We start from the raw sequence: 27,149 nt of genomic DNA, 5'->3' as shown, positions 1-27,149 counted from the left end.
TTCTGTTGCTCTGGTGTGTACACTTGACAATCTGATGTGGCTGTTTATCAAGTCCATGAGACCCCGCTGAGGACTGTCAGTGGTTTGACAAGTATGTGGCAGTGTGACTAGGTTTCTACCAGATCTTACTTAAAACTGTGGAATTGGAGGTCTTCCAGAGAATTGCACGACTCTGCAGTTGAGTTGGGCTACACTTGTAAACTGAGGCAGGAGCTAGTGTTTTGGTGCTCTTTCTGGCCCTTTGGAGTGGCCTAACAGGCTAGTCTCAGCCATCAGCAAGCATACTTCCCCCTGCATATCTGAAATTCTGAATTACATATTTTTTTTCAGCATCAAGCCACCGACAAAGCAAAAAGAAGTCCATTTGGGGGTTTCCTGAGTTGGAAGGAAACAATGGAAGGTTGTTATACTCGTTTCCTGTGGCTGCTGTAAAAAGTTGCCAATGGCTTCAAACTATACATGTAAGTATTCAATGTCTACTAATTGATGTTAGCTTTATATGTTGCTGTTACTTTTTGCTACTGTTGTGTTCTACAGAGAAGAGTAAAGAGTTTGTTCCTCCTCTGATCTTCTCCAGGGGACAAGTTAGAGGGCTGTGGCCAGCAGAACTGTTTCTCTGTGATATGGTTTCAGCATAAAATGATTGAATTCTGCCTCTGGTTCAGCACCCAGAGGGTGGTTGGGCAGTTTCACTGGGTGTGTTTCTCAGGCCTTGGAAGCATGAACAGGAAATGCTCTGACTGGTGGCTTAGGTCAGAGGTAGAGCACTTGTCTAGCATGTGTGAGGCTCCCAACACTAGAAAAGTACAAAATCAGTAAGTGATCTGAAGAAAAAGGAGTGATGTTGGAACATAGGTTCTGTGGTTTGGAAGAGTACTGTCCTTTATAGGTGTAATAGAAGCATGTACAATGTAAACATTCCAGTAGCCTTGTTGAAAACAAGTGAAAAGAAGCAAATATGCTGTTAAAGTTCATTTTAATGACACGTTTTATTTAAGTCACTGTATCCCACACATTACCATTTAACCTGTAACAAATAGAAAAAAGTATGTGAAGTATTTCATATTCTTTTTTCATACTAATAAGTCTGTTTATTTCATAAAATTGACTGTTGGGAAAATAGAGTGATACACCAGATTGTTCTAAAAATGCTTTAAAGCTTATGGTAACTGGATTATCAGTTTTTCATTTTAATTTCATAATAGATTTTTATCTAGAGATTTTTGAATTTACTATTCAGTTGTTTCAGTAATGAATTAATTGGAATTCAAATACAGTTAATACCTTGGTTGCATTGACCTTATTTCCATTGCTAATCATTTGTGGCTTGTGGCATTTATACTGGATGGCATACGTGTCGCTCACTTAGGCCTGATTCCTTTAGACTGGAGGGGGTATTTTGTGTTTTTCTCACTGTGATGCTGGAAGTTGAGCCTAGGGCCTTGTGCATGCCAGTCAAGCTCTACCGCTGAGCTACATCCTCAACTCAAGGAGGTGGTTTGACCATCTCCCCTGCATTTTCCTACCCTAGTTCACACTGTTGTTCCCCCGCATAATGTTGTCCACCCTCCCCCATTGTATCACTATTTAACCAACTTCTGCTTCATCTCTTGCTTCCTCATCCCCCAAACAAATTTATGGCCACCCCCCAACATTTTGTTAAATGTAAAGTTAGATTTTGTCGCTCCCTGCTCAGCCCCTCCCTTTTCTCCACTAATGGTATCTAGCACTTAGGATCAAATCCAAACTGCTCACCACCTTCTTGATGTTTCCCTCCTGCCCTCCTACCTCACTCTGCTTCAATATATGACCTCACTTCCTTATTCACCAAGCCAGGCCTGCTGTGTGGCCTTTACACCTGCTGTACATCTGCCCAGAAGCTCTCCTCTGTGACTTGGTAGCTCACATTCTTTCTGCATTCAGACCTCAGCTCACTGTCACCTTCTAGGAGAAGCCTTCCCTGACCACCACATCATTCTCTATTTCCGTACACTGGCCCTCTTCCCTTCATAGCAGTGACCTTGGCTGTCATTGTGCTCCATGTGGGTTGCTTTTCTCTGTTGCAAGTACAGGGGCATGGGAGCAGGTACTGTTTGTCCTAGCTTGTTGCTCTCCCCAGTGCCAGGGACAGTGCCTGGCACCTTTAGATGCTTAATACATGTGTGTCAAGTGGAAAATGAGATAATAGCACATTCCTCATTTGCCTCCCGATCAGGAGCCTGCCATGATCCTAAAAGTGGGCACTGTTGGCCATGGCCAATAGTCCCTCCCCTTGCCTGACTTTGGGAGAGGGCAGGCTTGCTGCAGATACCATGGCATCTGTGCAAACACTTGTATTTGCACGTCATGTCCAGGTGAGGGTCCAGGGGACTCTGGGACCACTCAAAAGGTCCACTTGACCCCATGACCTCTCTTCTCCCTAGCACTGCCTTCCCAGCACTCCGCCTCTCTCTGAACGTGGAGCCTGAAGGTAAGGGAAAGGATGCCTGCTGCACGGCGGAAATCCAAATCCAAGGTAAGTGGCAGTTCCTCTTTTCAGGAATAGTCCATTCTGTTTCGTAAGGTGTAGCCATTTGCTTTCCTTCCAGAGACTTCCTGCCTGTAGGAGACTCCTCGTCTGTCCCTGGTGTTCTCCCAGTAATATTGGAGAATGAGAGGTGAGAGGCCCAGGAAGCGCCCAGGGCCCTGTGCCCATTCCTCAGTAGGCCCATGACTGACCGTTCAGCATCCCCAGGGGCTCTGCAGTGCTGGCAGAGTGCCTTCTCCTGAGGGGAGGACAAGAACCTGTGGTTTCTCTGGGTGGGGACAAGTGCCCACGTGAGACCTGCGGAGGCAGAGAAGATTCAACATGTGCTTCATATTCGTCCCATTGGTGGCTTTGTTTCTCCTTGTAAAACCCATATTAGCACACAGTAGAGTTCTCCAGCAAAGATCCAAGTCTGAGAGGAACCTGTGGGTGCTTTGCAGGCAGGGCCACACGGTGTACTAGCCTCCTGTGGTCAGCACTCCTCACCGTTGGACATTGGAACAGTCTTCAGGACGAGTGTGGAGCAGTTTTCCAAAACAAGCACATTTCTCTCTGTGTTGGGGACATTCATTCTTTCCTGCTTTTGTGACAAATTCAAACTTGGCCTCTCAGCACGTGTTTCTTATTGTGCAGTCTCATGGGTCAGGGTCCAGGCACAACATGGCTTAGTGCGGTTCTCTGCTTGGGTCTTCTAGAGCTGAGGTCAAGGTGTCAGCTGTATTCTGACATATGTATTCTGATATTCATGATGTTCTCTTGGCCCCCCTTTTCCATCTTTAAGCCAGCAATAACCAACAGCCAAGCCAGACTCCCTGTGTTAAGTGGTTAGTGTACCTGCAAGGAACTTTTTGTCATACATAACTTATTCACATGTTCTCTAACAGAGTCTGTGCTTAGGAGCTTGAATGGGGAGCCAAACTGCCAGGTCCTCCTGTTAAGTCAGCTGCCTTGCCTGTGTGGCCTCAGATCCTTCACCTGCATAGTTACTGTGGTCCCGGGGGCAGGACCAGGACCTGTGGTTCACAGGAGCACTAGTGAGCCAGTTTAGGCAGGTGCTAAAGATGCCTTTCTTCGTGAATTCCCAGCATGTCTGAGTTGGTCCGCTTTTTATTCAACATAATATTTTTTGGTTTATTTGGGTTTTTTCATACTGGAGATTGAATCCAGGGGCACTCTGCCACTGAACTACACCTCCGGTCCTTTTTATTTGATTCTAATTTTTAATTTGTTTGGGTACTGGGAATTGAACTCAGGGGCACTCAACTACTGAGCCACATCTCTGTCCCTGTTGTGTATTTTATTTAGAGACAGGGTCTCACTAGCACCTTACTGTTGCTGAGGCTGGCTTTGAACTCTAGATCCTCTTGCCTCATCCTCCTGAGCCACTGGGATTACAGGTGTGTGCCACCGTGCCCGGCTTTATTTTTTAAGTCAGGGTCTTGTTGAATTTGCCAGGCTGGCCTTGGACATGTGATCCTCCTGCCTTATCTTCTGGGATCGTAGGTGTGTGCCACCACACCTGGCATACTCTTTTAATAGCAGTTATATCATATTGCACTGCATTTTATTTAATTTATGTAAAACACTTGCACCCTTTAGCCTCAGAACCCCCAGTGCTCCCTGCATGATTCCTGGTACCATGTGTTATCTGTGTTGGGATGAGGCTACCATTTTCTCCAGCTTTGTGGAAGCACAAGTTCATGGTGAATGGACATTTGATTTTTCATTTCAGGCACCAGTGACTTTTGGGGACTTGGCTATCTACTTCTCCCAGGAGGAGTGGGAATGGCTAAGCCCCATTCAAAAGGATTTGTATGAAGATGTCATGTTGGAAAACTACACGAACCTGGTCTCACTGGGTAAGGCCCTTCTCTCCATAATCCAGAACAAGCCTCTTAAGGGACATTTGTCAATTAGGGTCTAGTTAGGGAAATGGATGCTAATCCAGTTGTGGTACTTGTTTGTTTGTGTTGGTTTTTTGCTTTTCTTTTTATTTTTTAACAGGTTTATTATATCATTCACTTAAAATATAGTTTGTCTATATGAACTACATAGTTCAGTGTTTTTGTTGTATTAACAGAGTTGTACAGCCATCACAACCAATTTTTTTTTTCTTTCTCTCATTTCTTTATCTATCTATCTAGCTAGCTATTTATTCATTTATTGGTACTGGGGATTGAGCCCAGGGGCACTTAATTACTGAACTACATCCCCAGACTTTTTTTTTTTTGCTACTGGGGATTGAAGTCAGGGACACCTGACCACTGAGCCACATCCCCAGCCCTATTTTACTTAGAGGCAGGGTCTCACTGAGTTGCTTAGTGCTTCACCATTGCTGAGGCTGGCTTTGAACTTGCAATCCTCCTGCCTTAGCCTCCCGAGCCACTTGGATTACAGGTGTGCACCACTGCACCTGGCATTTTTTTGTTTTGTTTTGTTTTAAAATTTTTTTGTAGTAGTAGATGGATAGAATGCCTTTATTTTATTTGTTTCATTTTTGTGTGGTGCTAAGGATCGAACCCAGTGCCTCATACATGGAAGGCAAGTGCTTTGCCACTGAGCCCCAGCCTTTTTTTTTTTGGAGACAGGGTCTTGCTAATTTGCTTAGTGCCTCACTAAGTTGCTGATGCTTCCCATCCTCCTTCCTCAGCTTCCTGAATTACTGGGATTACAGGCATATGCCACCTGCCTGGCCACACAGTGAATTTTAGAATGTTTTCATTGCCCCCCGAAGAAAACCAATACCCATTAGAATCACTCTTCTTTCCCTGCTCACCTGATTTACCAGGTTAGATGACTGCCACTCTTCCTCCTATCTCTATGAACTTGCCTGTTCTGGGGCTTGCATACAAATGGAATCTAAAGTATGTAGTCTCTTTGACTTAGCATAGTTTTTGAGGTGCATCTATATTATAGCATGTATCAGAACCCCATTCCTGTTCATTGCCACGTAGTGTTTCATTGTGTGGATAGATCACATCTCGTTCGTTCGTTCACTCATGAGCTCCTGGGTGTTTGGGTCATTTCCACCCTGCTGTGAAACATTCATATGCTGTGAACATTCATATGCAAGCACAGGGGTTCATATTCTGAGGAGAAGGGGAGTTGCACTGCCTGTTTGGTTTTTACTTCTGAGGGAGCCAGAGGCGGCTAGTTCTGGAAGTGCAGGGACAAAAAGAAAACCAGAGATGGAAGTCAGCAGAGCCCCTTTGGTGGACACTGAGTGGAAGCAGCTGCTAAAGTCCGACCCTAGTGTGACAAAGCCGAGCATAGAAGGGTAGAGCTTGGAGCTGAGAGACAGTAGCCTACTAACCCATCTTTGAGCATCTGACCTCCTTGTTCAGGAAAATAATTGGTTTTGTGGAGTTAGAATGGAGCACTCTATTGGCTATAACTGAGTGTGCATCCTCCTGGTATAAGACTTTAAAAACCAAACAATTTCTCCAACTGTCACTCACCACTCAGCACAGAACAGTCTGATGCCCCACGTGTTTGGAGTTTTCACCACACACCCCGCGATTCTCATGCCTGGCTGACAGTCCAGCTCTGGCACTACCTGGAGATGCCTCAAACCCACAGCCTGGGGGCTTCATCTCATAAGACTGCCTCATCTGGCAACTCAGGCCTCTGGGATTTCTGACCAACCCAACTGTAAATTTGGGGTTCCCGTGAGTCCCCTCCTCAGGTTTTACCCCAGAACTCAAGAAAGCACATTACTGAGGCTTTACCAGTTAAATATCAAGATATGTCAGGATGCAGATGAAGAGCAGGTGAAGAGATGCAGGGGCAAGGTGAGGGGAAGAGGTGTGGAGCTTCTGCTCCCTCTCTGGTGGTCCACCTCCACAGGTAAGCAACAGGAAGCTCTCCCAACCTGTCTTTTTGGGCCTTGTCGAGGCTTCATATGTGGTCCTGATTGATGAGATCATTGGCCATCAGTGATCTCTGTCCAGCCCCTGTCCTTCTCCAGAGTTCTGGGGTGAGATGAAAGTCCCATCCCTCTGATCACATACTGGGATCCTCTGACCCTTGTGGAGGCTCCCAGGAGTACCTGGCCACCAGTTACTTTCTAGGGTTGAGGGTTTATGTGTCTTACAAGTCACAGTATCACAGTGCCCATTCTCTAGCTGCCCTCCGTGTCCTGTGTGCCCCACTGGGCTGGTACACCCTCACCCCATTGACACAGGGCTTGGCTCTGACTGTGGTGCCGACAGTGAGGTCAGTTCCATGCTTGTCCTATGTGCAGGTCTTTCCTCTCGAAGGCCAAATGTCATTGCCTTACTGGAGAAAGGGAAAGCACCCTGGATGGTGGAGCCTCCAAGACGACGCCAGGGCCCAGGTGAGTGACCAAGGACAGGGCCTACTTCTTACAGTTCAAGCTACTGTACCAGATGCTGGGTGGTTCATGAACAACAAAAACTCATCTCTCACAGTTGGAAGTTCAAAATGAAGGCACTGGCAGGTGGTGCCTGGGGAAGGCCTGCTTCCTGGTCATGCACGCCCGCCTTCTGTGTCCTCTGCAGCTGGAGCAGAGAGGAAGCTTTCTGCTTTCTCTTTCAGTAGGACTCCATCTGATTACCTCCCAGAGGTGCCACCTCCAGATGACATCCCCTTGGGGGAGAGGATTTAGACAGACAAATCTGGGGCAGACCTGCGTTTGCTCTGCTGTCAGCATTTGCTCTGCTGTCATGTAGGCACATTCTGCATGAGAGCCAGGCAGTCCTGAGGGGCAAGCTCTTGAAGTCCCCGGAGTCCACTTCACATGTCCATACCCAGGCCTGTGCAGAGAGGCCAGCCCAGATTCCTCCTTGGCTTCTCCTCAGTCATCGAGTTTCTCCTTGGACGTGGGACACCTGTGCCAGGAGTAGGGATCAGCAGGGTGGTGTAAGCCAGGCGAAGAGGCCACCCGCTGAGGCATGGAGCTTTGGAGACTTCTGGTTTCTTAGGGTATGAATTAAAAGAAGCCAGATGGCAGCACAGGGAAACAGTAGGGCTCATGTTTTGACATTAAAAGAAGAAATTTCCTTTATCAAAATACTGTTTTTTAAATTACATAAAGTTCAGAGAAAGGAAAAGATGAAAAAAACAGCTACATGTGGTTATTGGTAACTATACTTATTTTTTGAAAATTATCATTGTCATAAAATTCATATATTTCTGCTGTTTTCACAAGTTTCAGTTGAAATATTCATTTCTATTCATTCCATTTTCTATTTAGATTCTAATTTCACATTAATGTCAACGTGAGTGTGTGATGTGTGTGTGTGCACATGCTATGTGCACTTTTGCCCTTTTTTGCTGTAAGACTGAGTCACAGGAACGGGATTGCTGGGTCAAAGGGTAAGATCACTTTTCAGACTAAATATTTCTGAATTGTGTTATAGATTTGTCAGCTTCCTAGCCCCCAGTAAAAACTCTGGGCACTAACTCTAGGTATTTTTCTTGTGGACATCATTTCCTGTGTTTGGTCGGCCATAGTTTATTGCTTGTGAATCCATAGGAAACTTGTGCTTCATTTCCACTGGACCTTGCCCCATTAACCCACTCCCTTTGCTGATTCTGCTCTGTACTCTTTCACTGTAATGGATCCCAGCCATTGGTTAACATATCAGCACCATGGACAGAAACAAAGCACAGTGTCATTTTGATTTTTCATACTCACAATACTGGATATTCTCATTAAAAACTTTTATCGCCTGAGGTTGTGGCTCAGCGGTAGAGCGCTCAGCGGTAGAGCACTCGCTTAGCACGTGTAAGGCCCTAGGTTCGATCCTCAGCACATAAAAATAAATAAATAAATGTATTGTGTCCAACTACAACTAAAAAATAAATATTGAAAAAAAACCCAACTGTTCTCTTGGCTTATGAAGAACTTACTGTGTGCAGGTCCTAGGCAAAGGGCCATAGTCCCCGCAACATTTGTAGGTACCTCTGCATTCCTGGGCAACAGATGAGGATTTGAGTCTTGAGTTAAATAACTTGTCCAGGGTCTCTCATCGGGCAGACAGTGGGGCAAGGCTTGGAGCTCTGGCAGTGTTTCTTGACCCCCATATAGAGCTGCTCAATATCCACACTCTCCTACCCCGTAGACCATACTGTTTTTCTTATGTACTTGCTGGCATTTGTTTTCTGATTGACTTATTCTCTTGTAAATTGTCTCCTCATGATCTCTTTCTTTTTTTTCCTTTTTTTGTAGTTGTAGGTGGACAGTGTGTCTTTATTTTGTTTGTTTTTATGTGGTGCCTCACATATGCTAGGCAAGTGCTCTGCCTCTGAGCTATAGCCCCAGCCCCTGATCTGTGTCCTTCTTATAGTGATTTTATGGTTCTTGCAAAGAATGTCAGCTTGTGTAGGGAGCTTTATTATTAAAAACACATTAACCATTATATTTTACTATTACTTTTATAGAGCTTTATGGTTATTCATAGTAGTCGGGTTCATCCAGTTAGCTCATACATCATGGAAATTGATTTCAGTTGATGCTACAGCCCTTCTCTCCCCCTTTCCCTCCAGCCCTCCCTCCCCTCTCCCCTTCTCCCTCTTCTTTTCTACTAGACTTCCTTTCACTTGTCCGTTAATTTGTATTTGATTGGTTCTTTATGTAATCTTATCTTCTCCCTTTCTTTATTTTACTTCTGCTTCCATATATGAGAGAAAACATTTGACCTTTGAGTCTCTGAGTTTGGCTAATTTCACTTAGCATGATAGTCTCCAGCTCCACTCATTTCCCAGCAAATTCCACTCTTTTTTTTTCCCATAATTCTTTTTAATGGCTGAGTAGAACTCCGTGTGTGTGTGTGTGTGTGTGTTATCACAAATGCTGAATCCATTCATCTGTTGATGGGCATCTGGGTTGATTTCGTAGTTTAGCTCTTGTGACTTGTGCTGCTATAAACATTGATGTGGCTGTGTCGTTTTAGTATGCTCATTTTAGATATTTTAGGGAAACACCAAGGAGTGGGATAGCTGGGTCATCTGGTGCTGCCATCCCTAGTTTTTTTTTTTTAACAAATCTACAAACTGCTTTCCAGAGTAGTTGGACTAAGCAGCAGTCCCAACAGTGTACAAGTCTTCCTTTGTCCCCACAGCCTCTCCAGCATTTATTGTATGTCTTCTTGATCATTGACATTCTGACTGGAGTGAGATGAAATCTTAGTGTAGTTTTGATTTGCATTTCCCTAACTGCTAGAGGTATTGAACATGTTTTTTGTGTATTTACTGGCATTTTGTGTTTCTTATTTTGAGAAGTTTCTGTTTGGTTCTTTTGCCTATTTGTTGATTGGGTTGTTTGGGTATTTTTGGTGTTAAGTTTTTTGAGTTCTTTGTGTATTTTGGATATTTAATCTCCTATTGGAGGAGTAGCAGGCCAAGATTTTCTCCCATTTGCAAGCTCTCTCATCATGCTCTTAATTCTTTCCTTAGCTGTGCAGAAGCTTTTTATTTTGAGAGTATCCCACTTATTTTTTTTTCTTAATATTTTTTAGTTGTCAGTGGTCTTTTATTATATGTGGTGCTGAGGATCCAACCCAGGGCCTCACACAGGCCAGGCAAGTGCTCTACCACTGAGCCACAACCCCAGTCCGATAGTATCCCACTTACTGATTGTTGGTTTTGTTTCTTGTGTTTTGGGCCTTGTTCAGGAAGTCTGTGCCAGCACCTACACGATGGAGGGAAGACCCTGTGTTTTCCTCAAGCAGTTATACAGGTGTCCAAAAGCTCCCTGTGGCTACCATGCTCTGTCCCTCCCAATTCACAGCAAATCATTACTTATATTCAATCATATGTGGAAACGGTCACAAAATTTGCAAGATTTAAAACAACAAGAAAAAAGAAAAAATAACTCTCCACAAAGTATGTAAACTGAAACACCATGCTTTGAGAGAATTATCTTAGAAAAGAAAAAATGGTTATAACAGTTTTACTTACCTTTTAACTTATGCTGGATCTCCAATTTTCCTAGCCTTATATTTAAAATGTAAGTTTCAGGACCTACAAGATTTACTAGGCTTATGAAAAACCAGTTAAGACAAAAGGAAAAAAGTGTCTCTTTTAAATCCAAGCTGCTTGGCTGGCTATCTTATCTGTTTTCAGCCAGCTTTCTTAACTAGTTCCTCCCTAATGTTACAACACGGAAAGTAAAAGTAGAAACATTCTAAATGTACAAGCTTTCTTTTTGAAAATAGTGAAACACTACATGAGAATCCACTCTGCCACCTTCCTTGCCTCTGCACCTTGTCTCTGTCTCCTCTTTTATTATTATTCTTTTCATACAGTTTCTAGTGTAATTCCTAAGTGTCTGATCCATTTTTAGTTGCATTTTGTGCAGGTGAAAGATAGAGGTCTAATTTCATTTTTTCTGTATATAGCAGTCCAGTTTTCCCAGCACCATTTGATAAAAGGCTATCTTTTCTCCAAGATGTATTTTAACACTTTTTCAATATCAGACAGCTGTAGGTTTGTGGGTCTGTCTGCCTCTTCTGTGCTGTTCCACTGATCTTCCCGACTATCTTGTGTAGTACATGCTGTTTTTGTCATTGCAGATCTGTAGTATGATTTAGATCACATGTTATGATGCCTTCTACTTCTGCTTCTTCTGTGATGTCATCCTCTACTTTTCTACTTCTGCTTTTCTTGCTTAGTATTACTTTGGATATTCTGAGTCTCTTATTCTCCCAAATGGATTTAAGAAATTTTTCTTTTCTAATTCTGTGAGGAATATCATTGGTATTTTTATGGGGATTGCATTGGATCTGTATATTGCTTTTGATAATATGGCTGTTTTGACAATATTAATTCTGCCTATCCAAAAACATGGGATGTTTTTCCATCTTCTAAGGTCTTCAATTTGTTTCTTCAGTGTTCTATAATTTTCATTTTCATTGTAGAGCTCTTTTACCTCCTTGGTTAGGTTAATTCCCAAGTTGCGGTGGTTTTTTTTTGGGGGGGGAGGGGGTGTGGATCCTGTACATATGGGATCATATCACCAGCAAACAGAGATAGTTTGACTTCTTTTCCTGTTTGCATCCCTTTGATTTCCTTTCCTTGCCTGATTGCTCTGGCTAAGGTTTTGAGGACTATATAGAATAGGAGTGATGAGAGTGGACAGCCTTGTTTTGTTCCTGAATTTAGTGTAAATAGTTTTAGTTTTTTTTCCATTTAGTATGATGTGGGCTTTGGGTTTGTCATAAGGCCCTTATGATGTTGAGGTAAGTTTCTTCGAGCTGTAGCTTCTCCAGCATTTTTAACATGGATTTTATCAAAGGACTTTTCTGCATCTACTGAGATGATCATGTGATTTGAATTCTGTTTCAGTGATGGATCACATTCATTGATTTGTGTGATTTCTATATCTTTATGGTTCAATTTGGGCAGGTTATATGTGTCTAGAAATTTGTGCCTGTCTTGCAGATTTTCCAGTGTATTGGAGTGTAAATTTTCAGAATAGGATCTGATAATCATCTAAATTTCAGAGGGGTCTGTGTTGATATTTCTTCTTTTATCTCCAATCTGTCTTTTTAAAGAACCAACTCTATGTTATATTTATCCTGTATATTGTTTTCTTATTTTTAATTTCATTGATTTCAATAATTTTTGATCATAATTATTTTCTGCCTTCTACTGGTTTGGGGGTGGGGTTAGTTTGTTGTTCTTTTTCTAAGGCCTTGAGGTGGGAGCATCAGCTAATTTATTTGGGATCTCTAATATTTTATTATAGGCTGAGAAGGTAAATTTAGCTGTTTTGGGGTGGAATATTCAATAGATGTCCTTTGGGTCCCTTTAATTTATCTTTGTTGATTTGTTGTTGTTTTGATGACCTATCTATTGGTGATAAGGTATTGAAATCCTCCAGTATAATTGTGTTGTGGTCTGTGCAGGACTTAATGTCATGGAGTAATTTTTCCATGTAAGGGTGCATTGACAGATGTTTACTATGGTTATATCTTGTCGAATTATTTCCTTTAGTAGGATGGAATGGCCTTCTTTGTGTCTTCTGATTAATTTTTGCTTGAAATGTACTTTGTCAGATATGAGAATAACCACTCCTGCTTGTTTTCTTGGACCATGTGCCTGGAATATTTTTTGCAATCCTTTTCTCTTCAGCGGGTGTGTGTCTTTGCCTATAATACGGGTCTCTTTTAAACAGCATATAATTGGATTTTGTTTTTTTAATCCATTCTATTAATCTGTGTCTTTTCACTGGGAAGTTGAGACCATTAGCATTCAGTGTTAGTGTGGATATGTGTTTGTGGTTTCCTGCCATTTTAAATTTTTTTTGCTGTATTTTAGCCATTCTTGATTCTCACTTAGTGGCTTATTATTCTATTGTTTGTCCTCTGTTTGAGGGCTTTGGAAATTATCTTTTAGTTCCTCTGTGTGAAGTTTATCTTTGGATGTTCTTTGTAGTGCTGGTTTGGTATTCATGAATTGTTTTAGTTTATTCTTATTGTGGCATGTTTTAATTTCCCCCTTAAAATTGAAACTGAGTTTTGCTGGGTATAGTAACCTTGGCTGGTAGGTCTTTTCTTTTAGAGTTTGGAGCAGCTCATTCCAAGCCCTCCTTTATTTTAGGGTATGAGCAGAGAAGTCAGAAATGGATCTTATTGATTTGCCTCTAAATGTGACCTGATATTTCTCTCTGCAGCTTTTAATATTCTTTCCTTGTTTTCCATTTTAGGGATTTTGATTATATGTCTCCACAAACTTCTCATTTGGCTGGGTCTATTTGGGGTCCTGTAAGCCTCCTGTTTGTGGTTGTCTATCTTGTTTCTGATATGTGATTGGTTTTCTATAACTATCTCATTGAAAATGTTCTCTGTGCCTCTAGTTTGTATCTCCATGTTCTTTTCTATCCCAGTGATTCTCAGGTTTAGTTTCTTAAAGTTGTCCCAGTTTTCTGGTCATGTTCTGTTCATTTTTTTCTTTATTATTTTTGGACTCAAGATCATATACCCTGTCCTCAGTGGCTAAAGTTCTATGTTCAAGGGCTGAGGTTCTGTTTTCTGCGCCATCTGTTAGTGATGCCTTCAAATGAGATTATAATTTGATTGATTTTGTGTTTAATTTCTGAGAGGTCTGCATGGTTTCTTTGCACTATCTCTATTTCTGTATTAAACATTTCCCTGTAATTGTTCTCTTAATTTCTTCCTTAGATCTTCTTTTAGTTCATTGAACATTTTAATAATTAGTTTTTAATAGTCTTCCTCTGGGTTTTCATCTGCCTCACTGTCAGTGAGATCCTTTGTTGGGGGGATGTTGGATTTTGGGGGGACATTTGTTTGTCTGATTTCTCATGTTTTCAGAGGTCTTGGTCTTGTGCATCAATTTAAATGCATTCCTCTACCTCTTTTTTTTTTTGCGCGTGTCCTTTTGTGTGTAGTATCTTATTTGTTCTGGGGCTTCTTCCTGTTTTTTGATGTATGAGTAGATGCCAAGGGGTGGGACCTGAGTTCCCTCTCTGGTTCTTCCTCCTTGAGTTTTATTGTTGGTTTGGGCCTTTTGTCTCTTCATTTCTTGAGTTGCTGTAGTGTCAGGGAATGTTTAGCAGCAAGGTCTCCTCACAATATGGGAGAAAAATAAACAATAGTGACAAATAGTGACAACTATTAGAAACAACAGATAGTAAGCAGTGTTAAATACCCAGTTCCTATTATGAGTCTTAAACATTAATTGCCACCAATGAACAGGATTGGTGGGTTCAGCAGTTGTCAGCAGTGAAAACAATAACCATGAACGCTAGCCACAGCTTTAAAGGAAACAGCAGGTGTGAGCTATTTCACCATAGTGGCAGTGATTGTTTTAGCTTTAATGGTGGGGGCAGGGGTATGTAAACCATTTAGTTCTGAATGATGTAGAAATGCAGTTAACTGGGGTGGAAAGGAAATGTGTTAGCACATTAGAGAAGACTTCACAATTTCAGAAAATGAACAGAGAAAATTCAGAATAGCATAGCAGGTGATATTATGTAGTGGGAGTGGAGAAAATCAAAGCCTGTATTGGGAGAGAGAATGTTAGAATTTGGTGAATAGCAAAAGATAAGATATAAGAGAAATAAACTGAATAGACTGAATATTTTACTTTGATTTTGTATTATTTTCATGTGTTTATTTCTCTTATATCTTGTGAAGTCTTCTCTAATGTGCTAATAAGTAACACTGCTTACTATAGAACCCTCACAAGACAAAGCTAGAAAAAAGATAATTACATTTTAAAAATGCTGAATATGAGAGAAAACATGACAAATAACTGTAATCTATCTGTCCCTGAAAGAGGACAGCAGAATTCACCCGCTCATAGACACACACACAAATTCACACATGGGAGGAATAAGAAAAAAATAATTAAAAAAAATACATGTGTGTTTTAAAAAAAGAAAGAAAAATATCCAGTGTCTTAGTTGTAGACCAAAGTGACCTCCACCAAAATGGTCAAAATATTTGACCAGCATGGGTGGTCAGTGTCTGTTCAGTAGTCTTTCTCGTCCATTTTTCCTGAGTCAAGTACTGGTAGAACGGATGCAGGACCTTAACCCACGCTGTGGCTCTCTGAGCTGCCTGTGCACCTAGGATTGAAGCTGTGTGCCTTCCTCTATCCGGATAATTTCTAGATTTGGTATTTCAGGTTATCCCATAATTTTTGGAGGTTCTGTTCATGGATTCTTACCATCTTCACTGTGTGGTCAACTTTTTTAAGATTATACATTTTGTCTTCATTGCGTGAGGTTCTGTCTTCCAAATGATCTAGTCTGTTGGTGATGCTTCTGTAATTTTGTAGTGTCCCTGCAGGTTACCAATACCTCATCTTTAAGGGGGAGATCAATATTTAGAGTACTCAAGGTGAACAATATGCATCCTTAAACCATATAGGTTCTATTTAGACAGTTATAGTTTTTTCACAATAAACAGAAATGATGAATTTGATTAATATCTATAATGAAATAGGAGGTTTGCGTAAGGGTCTGCAGTTTCTGATGGTAGAGAGCAGGGGCGGGTGGGAGGTGAGAATAGAGAGGTGTTAGCTCACAAGAAGAGTGAAGGAGGATCAAGAGAAGCAGGCTAGCAGGGGTGCCTCTGGTGTAACCAAGCCCGCAGGGACCTTGGTGATGGTCTTCCAGATTCTGGCTGTTGTTTTTAGATTGTAGCGAGCATGTCCCTCGTTGGTGGCAGTGGTGGTGTCAAGCCTTCCAGGCCCCTAGCCGTTGTCCTAAGATGGAAGCTTCCTTGACTAAAGATGATGGTGGTGGCAGTGGAGGTGTCCCAAGATTGAGGTGATTGCTTTCAGAGATGGGGCTGAGAGGGTAGTTCATGCATTGGCCAGCAGCGCTGTGATGTGTAGTGCTGCAGCAGGCTGCTACCTCCAGGCCCTGTCCATTGTCCCAAGGTGGAGGCTAACACCTTGGAGGGGTTGTGCAGGTAGCTGCAGTGTCCCAAGATGGCAGCAGGTGGGAAAGCCACGCGTTGGTAGACGGGGCTACAGCATGGTCACTCTCCTCCACATGTACGTGTTCACTCCCAGGTTTATATGCTCACATTGACCTAATGTACTGGGGTGAATTCTGGTATGTGCTGTGGTTTAAGGGACTTCTAGATACACAGCAGAGAGATGAGCTGAGGTGATGTTTGTGTCCACACAAAAAAAGTGAGGTCTTGAATGAGGGATGTGCAGAGAAGGAGAGGAAGACAGCAGGGTGTGGGGCAGGACGGACTCAAGCGTAAGACCTGGGTTTCCACTTGGCTGAGGCCCCAGCCTTGCTGTGAAGGTTTCCCTGGTCTCCCTTTCTTGATTCCCCATTTGCATGATTATTTTAAAGTACATCTCCTAATGGGAACTACAATGGTAGTTACTACCAGATATCAAATAGCCACAGGTCCACAGAATTCTTCTCTAGAACCCTTTTAGGAGATTGTTGTCAGGGATTTTAGCCCCCGTCTCCTCCTGACCAGTGGGAGACCCATGAGGTGGGTAAGTGTACACATTTGAAAGAGTATAACAGTAATAGATGTAGAGTTTCTCACAGTGATATGGTTAAACAACACTCTTCAGTAAGTTCAAGTTCCATTTAACACATGACTGTTATAGGAATATAACACGAGCCACATATTTAATCAGAGTTTTTCTACTACCTACATTAAAATAACTTTAAAAACAGGCAAAATTATTTTGTTAACCCAGTGTATTTAAAATACTGCAATGTATGATCACTGTTTTTACAGTGAGATATTTTACTGCCCTTTTTTTGTATTACATCTTCACAATCTGGAGTGTATTTCACACAGCACGTCCCACATCAGACCAGCCACGTGTTGTGGAGCTCAGTAGACCCATATGCCTTGTGGGTGCTGTATTGGACAGCTCTAAACCTGTGTTGTGTTTATTGTTCCCTATAATTTCAGGTTTATAGTCAGTCTGCCGTAAAATCATTTTAAATTATCTGGACTTTTGTGTCCTGCTCCATTTCATCTATTTTGCCAGATAAGAGGTTCATTTTTTATTTATTTATTTATTTATTTTTAAATTTTTTATTGTGGGTAGAGGTTCATTTTTATTTAGTCTAATCTTTTACCTTTTTTCCTACTTCTCTGAGTTTAAAGTTTTCACTCTTGTAAAATCTAAATACTGAATTCTAATTGCTACTAGGTTTGCAGTCTTTAAATATTTGATTTCTGCATTTTGAGGGATTTATAATTTTACAAATGTATAACTTATAATATAAGATTCAATTATTTTAAAGAACATAATTCAGTTACTTTTTAAAAAACGTATTTTCCACATTGTATAACCATCTCCACAATTCTGATTCAGAACATTTTCATCACCCTACTAAGATCCCTTTTGCCGAGTTACAGATTATACAGATAATCCTGATTGACACTGCCAGACCCAGACAACTAATGGTCTTGTCTCTGTAGATTTGCCTTTTATAGACATTTCATAAAACAAAACTATATTTATTGTCCAGTGACAGCCTGTGGGGTTGAATGTGGTATGTGGTACAAATTTATCCTCTAAATAAAACTTTGATTTATTTATTTTCTCATCACAAACTCTCCTGAAATATTAAATATTTCTTTAAAATCTTTCATATGATAATTCAAACCCCAAGAAGACACTGAAAAGTTATTGTTCTGTTTTTCATAGTTATTCTGATCAGTAATGATAATGATTGCATGCATATTGTAGAAGATTGATTTTTCAAGCACAGGAAAACAACCAATCAATTTTTTGGTATCTTTCAGACTCCAGGTCTAAGTGTGAGGTGAAGAAATTACCACCAAATCAGTGCAACAAATCTGGGCAAAGCAGCTGTCAGAAACCAGTTTCTACAAAACAAAAGGTTCCAACAGGGAGCAGGGGCTACAGCAAAAGTTCATTCCTAAGCAAACCCAAGAAAGGTAATTCAGGGAAGAAAGCCTTAAAATGTGATTACTGTGCTAAAACCTTTAGTCAAAGCATCTCTCTTAAACTGCATCAGAACTCACATACTGGAGAGAGACCTTATGAATGTGGTAATTGTAGAAAAGCTTTCAGACAGATCTCATCTCTCATTCTTCATCAGAGAGTTCACAATGGGAAGAAAAGCCATGAATGTGATAAATGTGGGGAAAGTTTCAATAACAAAATAGGCTTTATTCTACATAGAAAAATTCATAATGGAAAGGAAATGTCTAATTGTGGGAAGGGTTTGAGTTCATGTCCATCTCTCAGTGTACATCACAACATCCAAATTGTGGAGAGAGTCTACCAGTGCAGAAAATGTAGGAAAGCCTTTAGTCGGAATTCATCCCTTTTAGTTCATAAGAGAATTCACAGTACAAAGAAAATACATAAATGCAATAGGTGTGGGAGAGGCTTCAAAAAGAAACCAGCCCTTGTTACCCATGAAAAAATTCATATTGGAGAGAAACCTCATAAAAGTGTGAAGGCCTTAAGTCAGAGTGTGATGCAGAGAAGTCACCATTTAGAGAATGCCTTTAAATGTGGAAAATGTGGGAAATCCTTTAGTAGGATTTCACCCCTTCTGCTTCATCAGAAAATTCATGCTTCAGGTAAACCCTATAAATGTGACAAATGTGAGAAGGACTTTAGGCGCCTTTCAACCCTTATTCTGCATCGAAGGGTTCACAGTGGAAAGAAGCTGTACAGATGCAATAAATGTGAGAAGGTCTGTAATCGGCATTCATCCCTCATTCAACATCAGAAAATTCATAAACGGAAGAAGAAGCTCTTTGAGTGTAAGGAATGTGGAAAGATGTTTTCTGGAACTGCAAACCTTAAAATACATCAGAACATTCATTCTGAAGAGAAACCTTTCAAGTGCAATAAATGTAGTAAAGTTTTTGGTCGCCAGTCATTCCTTATTGAACATCAGAGGATTCATACTGGAGAAAAGCCCTATCAGTGTGAGGAATGTGGGAAAGCGTTCAGCCACCGAATATCCCTAACTCGACACAAGAGGATTCATACTGAAGACAGACCTTATGAATGTGACCAGTGTGGGAAGGCCTTCAGCCAGAGTGCACATCTTGCCCAGCACGAGAGAATCCACACTGGAGAGAAGCCGTACACCTGTAAGACATGTGGGAAGGCCTTCAGTCAGCGCACCTCCCTCATCCTCCATGAAAGAAGTCATACCGGAGAGAAACCCTACGAGTGCAATGAGTGTGGGAAGGCGTTTAGCAGTGGCTCAGACCTCATTCGACATCAGAGAAGTCATTCTTCGGAGAAACCCTATGAATGTAGCAAGTGTGGGAAGGCGTATAGTCGGAGCTCGTCCCTGATTCGACATCAAAACACTCATTCTGAGGAAAAGGCCTAATGTTTTAAATCTGTAAAAGCTAAGAATGAGGTTATCAAAGAAGCAGTCACAGGCATGGGCGAAATGTACAGATCTTCCTTAGGGGTTGGGGTTGTGTCCTGAGAAACTCCCCAAGGTTGAAAATATAGTGAATAACACACTTGAAGTACCGAACATCAGAGCTTTGCAACACAGCCCAGTGCAGAGTACCGATCATTCATCATTGCACGGCTGACAGGGAGCTGTGCCCACTACTGCCGCCCAGCACCATGAAAGAGCATCATACTGCCTGCTGCTAGCCTAGGAAAAGATCACATCCTGAAGTACAGTTGCTACAGAACATATTGCTTCTGCACCATCATAAAGCCAAAACTCACAGGTTAAGCCTTTGTATATTGAGGTCTGTCTGTACCTGTCTCTAATATAAATTGTGTATATATGGGGTGATGTGATGATGTATCCCACTTTGAAAGCCAAAGAACAAAAGTCACTGGTGACTTTTGACCTCTGGATTTGAAACCAACTGAGGCAAGCTCAGGAGAAAGATAAGTCTTTTGAGGATGAAGGCTATTTTTCTTTGATGTTTTATTTTCTAGTGTAGTTTTGAAGAGACTTCACTGGCCACATGCCACACAATGGAATTGTGAAGTCTGGTTTTGTAGATGGGGCGTTGAGCCTGATTTGAGTTCACATGAGTTTGAGTCAGTTCCTCAGAACCAAAACTGTCCCATAAAAAGGAGTTCCTGGCAAAATAGGATGCTGCTTTCACCTGACAGTCTTTAGGGGGATAAAGATAGCACCTGTGATGGTGTGCAGCAGCAGTGTTCACCATACTGTCTTCATGGATTTGAAGACATGGTGTGAAAATTGAATATGGCCAAGACAGGCTAATGGGGAAGAACCATGAGGTGGTAACAAAATGAGGAACTTCAGAGCAGGGAGAAAATTTATATTTGAAAATAAATTGTTTATATTTATATGACTATATATTGGTATTTTCATGTAATACCGATGTGTAATAAGTGACTTGTGAAATGTGTTACAGACTAAATGTGTGTGTCACCCAAAAATCACATGCTGAAGCCCTCACCCTCAATGTGTGGTATTTGGAAATGGGGCATCTGGGAAGTATTTAGGATTACATGAGGACAAGGCTTCATGATGGGTCATTGCCCTTAGAAGAAGAGATACCAGAGAGCTTACTCTCTGCACCATGCAAGAGCATAGGAAGGCAGATGTCTGCAACCAAGGAGACAGCCCTCCCTGGAACCTGACCTGGTAGACATTCTGATCTCAGATTTCCAGCCTCTGGAACTGAGAAGTTAATTCTGTTGTTTAAGTCCCCCGTCTGTGGTGTTTTATTATGTCAGCTCAAGTGGACCAAAACACTGGGGAACCTCTAGGTATATATACTGGGCTCTTTTCATTTCAGCTGTTTGCCTGTTTCCAGTGTGTGTAAAACATGTCAGAAATAAAGTCAGAGCTCTGTTTTGTGATTAATTATATTGTCAGGCTTTTCTGTTTGTGTTTTCCTTCTGCAAAAAAATCTACTTTTATGAATACTTGTATCTTGACAACTTTGTGGAATGTGGGATCACATGGGTTAGGTTATTTTGACTTTGACAAGTGAAAACAACAACCAGAATTGTCAGGAGTGAACATGTATGCAGCATAACAAAACAACTAAGTTTCCCGTTTAAATTGGACCTTTCAAATATGAAAAGTAAGCATTAAAAATAAATCTCCACTTGGAGTAAATGGGTGAGTAAGGCCTGGGGGAGGCGACAGGAAGTATCTTTTCTCCTCCTGCTTCTGCACACGTGTCCCTCCTCTCCACCTTGTTCTTCTCCCAGGCTGCCATATGAGTGGTTCCTGATGGAGGGTGGTGTACCTAGAGTGGGGAGGAGTGAGAGGATGACCTGCCCCAGTCACCCCTCCCTTCAGTCTCACTGCCTGTTGGCCTTCTTGCCCTTCTTGGAAACTGCAAGAGTGCATCGGGATGGCAGTACATTCACTCAGAAGCCGACCTGGAATGGGTTATGAAAACTGCTTATTGTAGCTGCCTTATTGCTGACCCCATCAGAAATCCTCACTTGATCTTGTTAGGCCTATTCTCACAGCTCTTTAGTCCAGGAAGGCATTTCTGAGGGCGCCACATAGGCAGTGTGACTTAAAGCCTACCTACCTGTGCTCCCAACTACTAGGAACTCAGTTATTTTCTAAAGGATCAAAACCTTCATTATTTAATTTTTTAGTAATATACATAAGTTTTAGAAGTACATTCACCCTCAAGAAAATCAATATTCGTTTGCTTTAATCCCTAAAACTTTTAAAATCCTGATAAAATTTGTTTTATTCACTTGCCTGGTATAGAAGAGGCAATTTTGACAGTATTTTTCTTTTTCTTTTTTTAAAATATTATTGTAGTTGTAGATGGACAATACCTATATTTTATTTTTATGTGGTGCTGAGGATTGAACCCAGTGGCCCACACGTGTGAGGCAAGCACTCTGCCACTGAGCTGCAACCCCAGCCCAGTATTTTCCTTTTAAGCTGTGCCTATGGACTTTCCATAATCCTTCAGTGACGACATGTCTGCACATTTGTGTGTCGCTGTCCTGGAAACAATTACTCCTAAACCCAGGGATGTATGAGCTGGCTAGACATTGTTCCTGCCCACAGGCACCTGCTGTTGACCAGAGAATACAGGATGTGAGAAAAGGGAAGTGTGTGCCAGGTGTCAGGTAGAGGGTGATGATCTCCCCGATGGGGGGGGCATGTAGGCCAACTGCTTCTAGAGATGGTGATGGTATTAAAGGAGGAACAAGGGGGGAGGCCAGGAGAAAAGTATTCATGCATAAATAATGCAGGAGAAGTGGAGTGTTGGGGATGCTGCAAACTCCATCACTTAGTACCCCACAGGTGAGTGGTAAGCACTTAATAAAATATTTCACTGAAAATATTTTAGTAGAACTGGACTGTCTCTGAGCATGCCTTAACCTGAAGAGGACCTGGATGCTGAGGTAAACACTTGGGAACCAGCCCTCACCCCAAACTAAGAGTCACGAGTGGTGAACTTTAGGTAAGTAGCCACAGCAAACCTGAAGACTTGCCCGACACGGAAGGCTCAACAGAAACGTGGCCTTTTGAGAACCTCTTTCTATTGCCCTACCCAAGATACTGGACTTCCAGAAAGAAACAGTACAGGGCACAAAAACTGCCAGGAAGTATACCTCCCCATCAGGACAGGAGGCCATCCTTAGAAGTACTGATGGAATTGAAGTAAATGTTCTAGCAGAAAAAGTGCACAATGGGCAGATATAGATGGGCAATTGAAGCTGAGATAATCAAATGGAAATGCAAAGAATGAAAATAATAGATGACAGTGTCTTCAGCAAGTTCATCAATATAATTGAAACTCTGATAAAGAATGAATAAACCCGAAAGTAAGAAATATATGTATATGTCTCCATACTGAAACACAAAGTGTTGCTGGTGTCAAAAGCACCCAACAGCTGCGGGGACATATCTTTTAGTCCAACAAAATAATTGAAATTCCAGAAGGCATATGGAATATGGGGCAGGAGAAACTCCAGAAATGAGGCTAGGAAGTTTCCAAAGTTAATGATCCCAGAATGCCAATGTGAAGCTCGGAGAGCACCAAGAAACAAGTACCAAAAGCAGAGACACCAAGGCAAATCATATTCAAACTGCTGGGAAAATCTGACGAAGTCCACTCTGGGGCTGGGCTCAATGGTAGAGCTCTTGCCTAGCATGCGTGAGGCTCTGGGTTTGATTCTCAGTACCACATATAAATACATAAATAAATAAATATCCATAGACAACTAAAAAATATATATTAAAAAATCCCACTTAGTACATGCAGAACACACATTCTTTTTTTAAGTGCTCACTAAATATTTGCAAGATAGCATTAAACATTTAATAAATGCTAGAAAATTATTACAAAGTATGTTTTTTGTAACAAATAAACAATAATATCATGAAGAATGCTAAGCATAAATTACAAATTCCATCTCTTTAATAGTCTGAACTGTTCTGATTATCATGAGTAACCTTTAGTAGTTTGATTCTTTCCAAAAGTTCTCCCATTTTACCTGTTATGAAATTTATTTCTGGAAAGGCCATCGTGTGTGTGTGTGTGTCTGTGTATATGGGTGTATGTGTGCCTGTGTCTGTATATGTGTTTGTCTGTGTGTGTGTGTACACATATTTTGCCATTCCTGTTATGGCTAGAATTTGTCATGTCACCTCTGCTGCTCCATCTATCGGTAGCGTATTTTCTCCCTTTTTTTCTTGGTCAGTCTGAATGAAAGTTTATTGGATTCATTGACGTTCTCATAGAACCAGCTCCTTAAGTTTTCTGTTCTTTGACTTCCATCCTGTTAGTGCGAGATGCCCAGAAGCAATGCAGTTGTCTGGGGACATCCTAGTACTTGTCTTGTGTTCCCGTTTCTCAGGGGTCAGTCTTCCCTTGCGTGATGTCCATTTCAAACTGGATTCTGAACCTCTGCTGCTGCAGTTGCTGGCGGGTGTCCTCTGCAGCAGTGGCAGTCTTTGCTGCAGGGTGCCCTCAGCCAGCAGGACCACACTATGAAGCAGTGCAATGGAGCAGAATCTAGGCAGTGTCGCAGCTCTTGGTGGCAGGCAGATGCCCTCTTGGCATTGCAGCAGACCCAGCCACACCAGTGATTTCTTTCCAGGTTCTTGTGAATCCAAAGAATGAAACCCACAGACAATGGAAGGCAAGAGTTAAAAGAGGATTTAAGTGAGAAGAAAAACAGTTCTTGCCAGGTGAGAGGGGACCTAAGGGTAGATTGTCATCCAGGTGTGCTAGTCTAGGAGTTAATATACTACAAGGTCAGGCCACTGGCCAGTCTGTGCTAAATAGGTGTTAGAAGAGTGCCATGGCTGCTGTCGACATCTAAGCTAAACATGCGGGATGCGGGGAAGCTCTCAGATCAGTCTGGGACTTCCCAACTGGTAGTGCCCTCTTTGTCCTTGAGTCTGTAGCCTTCGCTCAGGTCACACCTGCTCTACCCTTTCCACCATGAGAGGACCGATGGTTGGCTGAATGTTCCCACAGGTTAATCTCATGGGGTGGCCTGTACATTTGGAGCAGCCTGCGTGGTGATTGCGCTACCTGCCTGTTTTACTGTCTGTCCTTCTATGCACAATGTCCTGAACACCAACACTCCATATGTTTTGTTCAGTCTTTTAAAAGACATTTTAGATAGGTTAAACCAATCCCTATAACTCTTTCTTTGCTAGTTTAGTTCTTAGATAAGCATTTAGAGAGGAAAGTAGAATTCATTTAACATTCCTGTACATACATATTTTTATTTTAAAATAATCTTTTTAACTGTAGATGGACATAATACCTTTATTTATTTTTATGTGGTGCCTCACATGTGCTAGGCCAGTGCCCCACCACTGATTCGCATCCCCAGCCCCCCCGTATGCTTTTGTTTGTTTTGCATCAGTGAGTGAATCAGGGATGCTTAACAACTGAGCACATACCCAGGATTTTTTTTTTTTTTTGGACAGGATCTTGCTAAGTTGCTTACAGTCTCACTAAGTTGCTGAGGCTGGCCTCAAATTTGCAATCTTCCTGCCTCAGCCTCCTAAGCCAGTGGGATTATAGGTGTGTGTCACCACTCCTGGCTTGTACATATGCTTTTGAAAAGCTTTACCCAACATTCTGGAAGACAAATGGAGCAAAGGTAGCCATGCCTTAATAATGTTGGCCACTTGTCTTTCCTAACCAAAGCAGTGTCCATTTGGAGTGAAGTAGAAGGGCCCTCAGAGCAATTCTGTGGGCCTTCGTTCAGCGCTGCCTTCTTATTGCCACCCAGTGAACAGAGCAGCGAGGTTGTTCACGATTTCTTTGTGTAGATTTTTCCATTATGATGCTTTCATCTGACAGCAGAAAGTACCAAAGATGCTGGATGCACTTTTAGTGTGTCCCAAATCATCATTTTTGCACACCTTTTTTCTCTTTTGGTGCTGGGCATTGAACCCAGGTCCTGTGTAGAGCAAGACCTCTTCCCTGAGCTCTGTGCCCAGCCCTGCATTACATCAGGGTGCTTAGGATTGACTCCAGGGCTGCTGTGTGCTGAGTAAGCACTCCACCACTGAACACATCCCCAGGCCCCAGCAGTATGAAGTGGTGCCCCTCGTAAGTGATTTTTTTTTTCTTTTCATTTTGTTGAGTTTGGGAAATTGTCTGTAAATTTGAGTCTCTAACATTCGACATAATCTGTGAAAGGATGGACTTTCTTTAAACGTTATTTTAAGACAGAGTCTCACTAAGTTGTTCAGGCTGGATTCCAGCTCATGGTGTTACTGCTGTTTACCAGTGACGAGTCCTTGCTTCCCGAATGCTGAAGTATAACAGCAGAGAAGCACTCTGAGGCAAGTGAAGAGTGGAAAGTAGAAGTTTTATTAAAGGACAGCAGAAAAGACTTCTCCCGGTGGAAAAGGAGATCCAAAAGGCAGAATCTGTGGAAGGGGGAGGTCTTCCCTTTTTTATAGCTAAGGTCTTCTTTCAGCTTCCCACACTCCTATCCTTTGTTTCTTGTTACCTTGCTGTGAAAGAATGCAGGTGGGAAGGCCAAAAGGAGGGAGATAGGTGGGCTGGCGGAGTAATCTGGGCAGAAGGGCCTGGGGCAGCATTTCCCTGTTTGCTGGGAGCTGTTTCATTAACAATTGCTTAGAATGGGCTCTGGGCCTTGGAGACATTAACATTTCAATTTCCCCAAGTGCTGCTCTGGTTTCCTGGACTCCATTCTCTATAATTGCCTCCATTTTATTTATCTTATTCAACATAGACCCGATTTACCTAACTACACTAACTACCTAACTGTAAATCTGGCTTCAATGGCTCTCCCCTTCAACCTCCCGAGTAGCTGGACTTTTGTTATTTTAATTAAGAGAGTTCTTCCTGATGAGTTACTTATCAAGGGGGTGTTTCAGATTAGCAGGAAGTTGTTTTTGCCTAGTGATTTTCAAACCTTAAGGCAGATCATCTGGGGAATTTATAAAAAGGCAGATTCTGCATAGCAGGTCGGTTTAGGACTCACAATTCTGGAATTGTCACAGACCCTCAGGACACTACCGGGACAGCACTTGGAATTACAAGGAATTAGCTTTTACTGTACAGTCCTCTCATCTCCTTGGTCACATAGTAAGGCACCTTTTCAAAACCCATGGCAGTTTAACTTGCCCTTACTACAGGGTCTAAGGCAACACCCTTATCAAACTTGTCAATACTGCTACAGCAAAAGACACGAATGTTCACCCCACGTGAAATGAGTGGTAGTGGGTGATACACTCACCTAGGGTCAGGCTTTCCCTTTCCACCCGATCTTTTATTGTTCTATTTCTCAATGTCGTAGTTATTAGCTAGCCACAGATCTGTCTCCCTAAGGCCCTGAATTCCACTTCTCAAGTCCATCCATGGGCTCCATTTTGTGGGTGCTTGTACTTTACCTCAGTGTGCCCTCGGGGGAGGTGCCAGGAGACCTGTCCTTCAGAGACCTTGGTGTTACCTTCTCTTAGGAGTGATGGCAGCCTCGAGATTCGCAAAGGGTAGCATTTAGGGAATCCCAATTTAAAGCCTGAAGTCTAAGGTGCACAACTTCACAACTGAAATCGTGTGGTTGGACAGTGTTTTTGTGTACATAGCACACAACGTTTAACAAATTTTATACACACACACACACACACACTCACATACACAAACACAACCACACATTGGGGAAACCTCCAAATGACTAACAGCCAAAAGAAATAAAGAGGAGGGGCACAAAT

The 27,149-nt window shown here is 42.0% G+C and overlaps 1 protein-coding gene across 7 annotated transcripts in view; it reads left to right on the top strand.

Moving 5' to 3' along the window:
- Znf667 (zinc finger protein 667) overlaps nucleotides 1-20,816 on the top strand; it is a 33,151-nt gene extending 12,335 nt beyond the window's left edge. For 4 of the 7 annotated variants that reach the window (XM_046430936.2, XM_058574736.1, XM_046430934.2 and 1 more), the window contains exons 2-6: nucleotides 331-461; nucleotides 2,424-2,515; nucleotides 4,260-4,386; nucleotides 6,771-6,863; nucleotides 17,758-20,816. In XM_046430936.2, coding sequence (XP_046286892.1) covers nucleotides 2,483-2,515; nucleotides 4,260-4,386; nucleotides 6,771-6,863; nucleotides 17,758-19,337 — 1,833 coding nt within the window. In that variant the 5' untranslated portion in view covers nucleotides 331-461; nucleotides 2,424-2,482 and the 3' untranslated portion in view covers nucleotides 19,338-20,816. Of the gene's footprint in view, nucleotides 1-330; nucleotides 462-2,423; nucleotides 2,516-2,571; nucleotides 2,658-4,259; nucleotides 4,387-6,770; nucleotides 6,864-7,672; nucleotides 7,865-17,757 lie in introns of those variants that run through there. The other 3 variants (XM_046430937.2, XM_046430938.2, XM_058574737.1) reach the window with 3 other exon arrangements.
- The last annotated feature ends 6,333 nt before the right edge of the window (nucleotides 20,817-27,149 follow it).

This window comes from Marmota monax, unplaced genomic scaffold (assembly GCF_021218885.2).
Source record: "Marmota monax isolate L192 unplaced genomic scaffold, Marmota_monax_Labrador192_F-V1.1 WCK01_AAM20220418_F8-fsc00215, whole genome shotgun sequence".
NCBI lineage: Eukaryota > Metazoa > Chordata > Mammalia > Rodentia > Sciuridae > Marmota > Marmota monax.
This window is presented reverse-complemented; position numbering and strand designations above follow the sequence as displayed.